This window comes from Lampetra fluviatilis, chromosome 38 (assembly GCF_964198595.1).
Source record: "Lampetra fluviatilis chromosome 38, kcLamFluv1.1, whole genome shotgun sequence".
Taxonomy (NCBI): domain Eukaryota; kingdom Metazoa; phylum Chordata; class Hyperoartia; order Petromyzontiformes; family Petromyzontidae; genus Lampetra; species Lampetra fluviatilis.
In genome coordinates, this window is record NC_136312.1 from 2,066,798 (window position 1) to 2,075,635 (window position 8,838).

Sequence of the window (8,838 nt, forward strand, 5' to 3'; positions counted from 1 at the left end):
TGGCGGAGGCGAGTTATTGGGTTGGACCGCGTACTCTGGCTGCCTGCCTGATGATGATGCTCAGCTGTAAATGCTCTAATTGTAAACATCGTAGTGGGTTTTTACATCTCCAGCACACCGGTTAGTGCTGTGCAAGTGGCGAATTGGCGCGTCCTGTATACGTGACGCTGAACCTCGCCGGCCGGTTGCGTTTAAATTGACGCCATCTAATCCCCCCCCCCAAAAAAAACTCCACGCATGCACGCAAGGCCACTCACTTTTATGCTTCAGGTAAAAGCTGCACCCGAAGTCGGTGACCCTAACTTTGCCGGTCGCGGTGAGCAGAATGTTGTCCTGGACAAAGGGGAGAGACAGAGAAGGAATTCCACGCTCTGAGGTTACGGCGAGAGTGTCCAGCCAGCAGTGGGTCGATCACGCAAAGTGACGTATTGACAACCATACGGGCAGCCTCCCCCCCCGACTTGCGACACGGGCGACGTGCCTGAGACCCGTTCAAAGTTGTATTTTACTACCAGGGTGTAAGGCCCCGCTGAGCTGCTGTGTAGGTCTTTTATCGGAAACGACCCGGCCATCACGTAATGACAGCAGCTCAACCAAGGGGCTGATATCATCGTCAGCATCATCATCATCAGCATCATCATCAGCATCATCATCATCAGCATCATCAGCATCATCATCATCATAATTGCGTGGACATATATAGCAGCAGCCAAACACTCTAGACACGTGTTTCAACAAGCCCATAGAGACCCATACTCATAGAGACCCATACAGACCCACAGAGACCCACACAGACATAGAGACCCACATACTCATAGAGACCCACATACTCATAGAGACCCATACAGACCCACAGAGACCCATACTCAGAGACCCACACAGACATAGAGACCCACATACTCATAGAGACACATACTCATAGAGACTCACAAATACCAACAGAGACCCATACTCAAAAAGACTCACACAGACCCACAGAGACCCATACTCATAGAGACTCATACAGACCCACAGAGACCCATACTCATAGAGACCCACAAAGACCAACAGAGATCCATACTCATAGAGACCCACACAGACATAGAGAGACCCATACTCAGAGACCCACACAGACTTCGAGAGACACAGACTAAAACTAATCTATGTTTTACTTTACTAGGTGTAAGGCCCCACTCTGAGCTGCTGTGCAGCTGTTTTGTCAGAAGCTCCCTGGCCATCACAAACGATAGCTCAACAACGTGGGCCGATATCAATATCATCATGCGGAAAGGTTACAGCAGCGGTCAAATACTCTAAACGCGTGGTCATGTTGATTCTGAACGTAGAGGGAAAAACCGGAGGGCTTGGAGGAAAATCCACATGACCACCACGGGGAGCGAGAGATACGCAAACTCCAAATATACAGCAGGCGTCAGGGTCGAGATCGAACCCACGACCCCCTGTATACCAGGCGAGGTAGTTAACATCTCCTAGCCACAGCTGCCTACCGTCAACCTGCTACCTCTATCTGGAAGGAGGAGGTGGCAGAGTCACAGTAGATTGACGAGCCAGCGCATCGACCCCGCGATCAACCATGGCCGGCCTGCCTCCGCGCCAGCTAACCGAGCGCACCGATGAGAGGGCGTGACCACCGCGCCCGCTCCGCTCACCGGCTTGATGTCCGCGTGGACGATGCCCCGCCCCTTGGCGTACAACAGGAAGTCGAGGATGGCCCTGGTGTGCTCCCTCAACCGCCTCACGTAGATTCGCCCGATGCTCCCTTTGCTCATGACGTCGTAGAGGCTCTTCCTGGCACGACAACGACGACGACGTTAAAACCCCTTTCCCGTTCCGATGACGTCCGCTCGGCGACCCACGACCCGGACCCCAAACCGACTTGTGCCACTTGGTTAGTTTTGGGGGGAGAGGGGTCATGAAACGCCTCGTCGCTCCGCGGTATTCATCCGCGGCCTCGCCGCGCCGCACTAGCGCCAAAGGAACTGAATATTTTGTGATAATAACTTCATTATGATTTTAATATAATTTCACCATGGTTATGTTATTCCCTTTTATTATTTCATTACTATCATTTTATTACTATCATATCACAATTTAACAATAAATGTATTCTATTTATTATTATTTTATGATAAATATTTCTTAATATAAATTTGTATTATAATTTTAATTAGCAATATATTCGTATTATTTCATTATAATTTCCTTATCTTATCATTTTTTCCGTCATTTAATTGGCATATTATTGTTAATTAGAGTTTTTTCATTATTCACCTATTAATATCGTATCATTAATATATTTTACTAGCAGGTGTTCCCGTTCTTCGCACGGAAATTAATAGTTTAGTCCACAGATGTGACGTCACCGCTCACTGCCGTGCAATAGATTATATCCATTATTCCCCCCCCCCCCCCCCCAAAATACAAAAGTCTATTTTTATACTTTTTACATTGTGTACAGTACGGAAGCTACCTACGTGCCAAATTTCAAGTTTTTTGCATGTTGGGAAGTATGCAAAACATTTCGAACAGACACACATATCCACACATTTCCGTTTTATTTCTATGTAGATTCTCATGAAAAAAATTAATGTGTGATTCATGGGGAGCATTTCCGTGAGTCGCGTCTTCCGCAACCCGGGGGACTTCCTGCGTCTGATTTGTCGCCACGGTGTTCTGCGATTGTCGATAACGCAGCGGTTCGCCCATGTTGAGCTGCTTGACCCATGCGGGCCACGTGGACGCGTGCTGCTCGACTTCCCAGAGCTTTGGAGACTCGATTGCCAAACAAATTGTGATTGTAAAATTGTCAGATTAATTATTGCATAAATTAATTATCAAAATAGTAATTAAATAAGTTACGTATTCGATTAAATTAACTGATTTAAAGAGGCGAGACATTTTGATGAATTGTTAACTATCTTTAAACTCATTAAATAAACTGCAAAAATAAGGTAATTATGAAAGGTATTAAAAAAAGCAATTTGGGAACAAATTAGAAAATTAATCCCCCCTCCCCCCCCCCACTTTGCGCAAGAGCACAGAAGCCTGATCACCACATCTGTGCCTCTATATAAGGAACGAAACAGGTGGAATTCTCCACAAAATGTGGCTGTCGCCTGATGAAGCCAGTTGTAATTACTGGCGAAACATCATACTCAGAGATTGTAAATGTTGTGGCTTGGCTCTCCAACACACTGTTGTGCTGTACCATTATACTACACTATACACTACTATACACTACTATACACTACACTTTCCATTACACTGTACACTACACAATACACTACTATACACTACTATACACTACACTACTATACACTACACTTTCTACTACACTATACACTACACTATACACTACTATACACTACACTTTCTACTACACTATACACTACTATACACTACACTATACACTACTATACACTACTATACACCACACTTTCTACTACACTATACACTACTATACACTACTACACTTTACACGACACTACACAATAGTGCTGTACTAGTAACGAATTGGCACGTTCTGTTTGCATGACAACCCTTACTAGTTGGCTATGTTGGGTGGTGGCGGGTTTAACGACACAACATTTATATATTTACTTAATCTAACCAAAAATACCTCTATTATGGATGATATTGGTCGCGAAAGCCCTGCGTGTGAAACTCAATCAATAAATGTGATAAATCGATCAATCTAGTTGCTTGATCATATGTTAAATAAATATTTATTCCGAAATAAATCAACTATCGAGCGGAGCAATGGACACGCACACGCACGTGGGTGGGAAGGGGAGGTTCGCGTACTTCAAGAGCTCGACGACGAGGCAATTGTGTCCGCGGAATTGGAACGTGTCCAAGACCCGGATGACTCCGTAGCGCTCATCGCTGGCCTTGCCCTGCAGCTCATTGGCCACCTCCAGCTCCGTCCTCTGGCGGGCCGCCGTCGAGGAGCTGCGCAGCGGGAGGGGGAAGGCCACGAAATCAACGGTGACTCTGTGGGTGACTCGATGGGTGTCTCTGTGGGTGTCTCTGTGGGGGTCTCTATGGGTGTCTCTGTGGGTGTCTCTGTGGGGGTCTCTGTGGGTGACTCTGTGGGTGTCTCTGTGGGTAACTCTGTGGGGGTCTCTGTGGGTAACTGTAGATATCTGTGGGTCGGGGTGTTTCTGTGGGCCTCTGTGGGTCTCTAAGGGTATGGGTGTCTCTGTGGGTCTCTCAGGGTCTCTATTAGTCTGGGTGTCTCTGTGGGTCTCTAAGGGTCTGGGTGTCTCTGTGGGTGTCTCTGTGGGTCTCTAAGGGTCTGGGTGCCTCTGTGGGTCTCTAAGGGTCTGGGTGTCTCTGTGGGTGTGACTCTGTGGGTTACTCTGCGGGTTTCTGTTGGGTCTCTATGGGTATTTTAGTTCATAGTTAGCAATAGTTGTACAGCAGTTATTATTTTGTTAGTTAACTTTAGTTCATAGCAGTAGTCTTACGGCACGTTATTATTTTGTGAGTTCATAGCAGCAGTTTTACGGCAGTTAGTGCTTCTTTTTAGTTAGTTCATAGCAGTAAGTTGTTATGGCAGTTAGTATTCTGTTACTTTATAGTTAGCAGCAGTTTTATGGCAGTAAGATTTTGTTAGTTTATAGTTAGCAGCAGTTTTACGGCAGTTAGTATTTTGTCAGCGAGTCCATAGTTAGTGGCAGTTTCACGGCGGTGCCTCCAATCATTTGATGATTATTTTTCGAGAGCGCGGGCCACCGCGGAAGGCCCTCTGACTCACCTCCAGGGCAGCGACAGCATCTTGACGGCCACGAGCATTTTGGTTTTGTGGTCGAGGCACTGCAGCACCAGGCCCTGGCCTCCCTCGCCGATCATCTTCTGCACCTCATAGCGGTAGTGGAGCTGTTCCTTGCGGACCTAGGAGGCAGAGGAGGAGGCGGAGGCCGGTAGTCAGAGTCGTCGCAATCAGAGCGTCGAACGTTCGGTGGTTGCAGCAGTAGTCGGGGCTTCCACGACCGCCATTATCAGCTACGGAGGTTACTTTTTGCTTGGGTGTTAGATCGCGGAAATGTATAAATGTTTCGTTAAACTGCCGAATGCTTGACTTAAAGCTTTCGTGACTGCAGGGATTCGTATTCTTGGATCTTTTGGTAAAGTCCCGTGTGATAGGTTCAAAGAAAAATAAAAAAAAAACAGACAACTACGACGTTTCGATCGCAACGCAAGCGGTCAACTTCCTGTTATTTTTATTATTTTATTTGAACCTATCTACGTGACTTTACCGAAAGACCCAAGAATACCGAATGCCGTTAAAACTTGGAGGGGTTGTTCGCCTTTTTGCGTTTATCCATCTAACACTTTGTAGTGAGACACTGGTGGCGACAAACTGGTGGCGAGACACAGGTTATGAGACACTGGTAGTGAGACACTGGTGGTGAGACACTGGTGGTGAGACTCTGGGTAGTGAGATAGTGGTAGTGAGACACTGGTAGTGAGACACTGGGTAGTGAGACACAGGTTGTGAGACACTGGGTAGTGAGACACTGGTAGTGAGACACTGGGTAGTGAGACACTGGTGGTGAGACACTGGGTAATGAGACACAGGTTGTGAGACACTGGTAGTGAGACACTGGGTGGTGACACTGGGTAGTGAGACACAGGGTAGTGAGACACTGGGTAGTGAGACGCTGGTAGTGAGACTAGGCCCTAAAGAAGGATGCTCTCTCCGGTGTAGACCAATCAGTTTCAAAGGCAATGCCATACATTATCAGAGCATGTTTTTGTCTGCATGTTCACCACAAGTATGTGTTTTATGTCCATAAAGGCTACAGGCTATTGCTACGCTGTTAAAGGCCTCACCACTGAGCTGCACTTGTTTCTCAAGAGCGACCTAGCCATCACAAATCATTGCTCAACGAAGTGGGGCCTCATCATTATCACCGTGTGGAAATGTACAGCAGAAGCAGCCAATTGCTCTTAATGTGTGTTGACGCTGTTTCTAAATGTGGAAGGAGAAAAAACGGAGGACCCGGAGAAAAATCCACGCAACCACGGGGAGAGAGATAGAGACGCAAACTCCAAATATACAGCAGGCGTCAGAGTCGGTATCGATCCCACGACCTCCTGTATACCAGGTGAAGGCGTTAACATCTCCTGGCCACCACGGCCGACGTCGTGAGTGGATTAGCCAAAGTTTACTACATACGGTGCAAAATAACTTGAACACTTTCACAGAGACCCAGAGACACCCAGACCAATAAAGACCCAAACATATCCTGAGACACCCACAGAGACCCCCAGAAACCCGTAACACAAAACCCTAACTGACTGTCTATGTCTGGTGGTGGTGGCAGGTTTAACGATTACACATTTATACTCATGCCTTCTAACCCAGCAAAAACCTCTGTGGGTGTTTAATGGTGTCTCTTTGGGTGCCTCTGTTGGTCTCAATGGGAGTGGGTCTCTATGGGTGTCTCTGTGGGTCTCTGTGGGTGTCTTTTTGGGTCTCCATGGGTGTCTCTGTGAGCCTCACAGGGATGTAGTTGTTGTTATCGTCGTCGTAGCTGTCGTTGTTGTTGCCGCCCCGGGGTTTGCCGACCTTGTCCACAGTGAAGAACCATACTTGTTTCATGGCCTCCAGCTCCAGCTTTTGGCGATGACTTAGCTGAGGCCCAAAGAGATCCAGGATCGCTGCACACGTGACAACAACAGCGACATCTTAGACTTTTAACTATTTCTGTTTTGTTTACATGCCAAGTAAGGCCCCCGCTAGAGCTACATCGTCATCGACGTAATCATCATCACATGGAGACTCATCACTCCACTCAGACCCACAGAAACCCATACTGGTATCGAACCATAGAGACCCACAGAGATCCATAGACCCACAGAGATCCATGCTCATATCGAACCATAACGACCCATAGAGACCCATACTAAAACTAAACTATATATTTTTATTTTGGCAGGTATGGCCCCACCAAAGTGGCTGTGATCTTCATCACGTGGAAATATATAGCGGCATCCAAATACTGTATACCCACGTAACATGGCTGCCATGACATCCCTCGTGCAACATGGCCACCATGACAACCCACATGCAATATGGCTTCCATGACATCCCCCATGCAACATGGCCATCAGGACATCCCTCATTCAACATGGCCGTAATAAAGTCCCCCATGTAACATGGCTGCAAGTGACATCCCCCATGCAACATGGCCGCAATCAAGTCCCCCTTGCAACATGGCCACAGTGAGATCCCCCATGCAACATGGTCACCATGACAACCCCCATGTAACATGGCCACCATTACAACCCCCATGCAACATGGCCGCTGTGATATCCCCAATGCAGCATGACCATCATGACATCCCTCATTAAACATGGCCGCCCTAAAGACCCCCATGCATCATGGCCACCGTGAAATTCCGCATGTAACATGGCCATAGTGACGTCTCCCATGCAGCATGGCCGTAGTGATGTACCCCATGCAACATTGCTGCCGTGACATCCCCCATGCAAAATGGCCACAATGAAGTCTCCCATGGAACAGGACTGCCATAAAGTCCCCTAAGCAACATGGCCACCGTGAAGTCCCCCATGAAAAATGGCGGTAGTGACTTCCCCCCATTCACCGTGGCCATTTTTGCTCACTGCTGTTCCTCACCTCGAGGCGATTTACTGCGGATAGGGCCGGTGCCGGCTGCGGACAACGCGCTCCACGTGTTGCCAGAGACTGCCTCCCTCCTTCTTGCTCCAGCTTGGCTCGTCTACATGCACATACACACATAAAAACAATATTGGAGTAGGCTCCTCTACACACAAACTTCAAATAAACAGTAGACATCACGGTCGGGGTCGAACCCACGACCTCCTGGAAACCAAGTGAGGTTGTTAATATCTTGCCATTGTGGTGCCACAGAGTAGTGTACAGGCATCACAAACACTCACTACATCTCGTGGAGGATCGTTCCGCGGTTCGGTTCGCAAGTGCGAGTTGTAAGTCGATGTTAAACAAATATATATTTCATGGAAGCTCGTTCGTAGTGTGGGTGGTGTTTGTAAGTGTGGGTGGTGTTCGTAAGTGAGGGTGTTGTTCGTAAGTGAAGGTGTTGTTCGAAAGTATGGGTGGTGTTCATAAGTGCTATTGGTGTTCGTAAGTGCTGGTAGTGTTAGTAAGTGCTGGTGGTGTTCGTAAGTGAGGATGGTGTTCGTAAGTGTGGGTGGTGTTCGTAAGTGTGGGTGGTGTTGATGAGTGCTGGTGGTGTTTGTAAATCGAGCGTAGGGGCCCATGCGTACCTCCATGGTGTTGATACTCAGAGTGGCTTCTCTCACGCAGCAGTCCCCAAGGTCTCTGTGTGGAAAGCTGTGGGTGGGTGGGGGGTGTAGATGGTGTAGAGAGTCACAACACGGACTCACATCCTCACCACTTTCCCACATCCCCCAACCAGGAACTCACCATTCTAACCACGAACCCCCATCCTCACCACAAACTCACAACACGGACTCACATCCTCACCACGAACTTACAACACGGACTCACATCCTCACCACAAACTCACATGGACTCACATCCGCACCACGGACCCAACCTCACCAATAACCCACAACACGGACCTACACACTCACCACGAACCCACAACACGGACCCACACACTCACCACGAACCCACATCACGGACCCACACACTCACCACGAACCCACAACACGGACCCACACACTCACCACGAACCCACAACACGGACCCACACACTCACCACGGACCTACACACCACGAACCTACATCACGGACCCACACACTCACCATGAACCCGCAAAACTCACCTCGTCAAATTTTTCGCTCGGATGGCTTCAGCA

The 8,838-nt window shown here is 48.1% G+C and overlaps 1 protein-coding gene across 1 annotated transcript in view; it reads right to left on the reverse strand.

Annotated features, from left to right (window-relative positions):
• LOC144945673 (dual specificity tyrosine-phosphorylation-regulated kinase 4-like) overlaps positions 1-8,286 on the reverse strand; it is a 35,647-nt gene extending 27,361 nt beyond the window's left edge. Inside the window, exons 1-7 of the mRNA XM_078874240.1 lie at positions 8,281-8,286; positions 7,649-7,751; positions 6,512-6,669; positions 4,760-4,896; positions 3,805-3,951; positions 1,650-1,788; positions 258-333 (exon numbers count right to left, since the gene is read on the reverse strand). Coding sequence (XP_078730366.1) covers positions 258-333; positions 1,650-1,788; positions 3,805-3,951; positions 4,760-4,896; positions 6,512-6,669; positions 7,649-7,751; positions 8,281-8,286 — 766 coding nt within the window. The remainder of the gene's footprint in view (positions 1-257; positions 334-1,649; positions 1,789-3,804; positions 3,952-4,759; positions 4,897-6,511; positions 6,670-7,648; positions 7,752-8,280) is intronic.
• Positions 8,287-8,838: the final 552 nt, after the last annotated feature.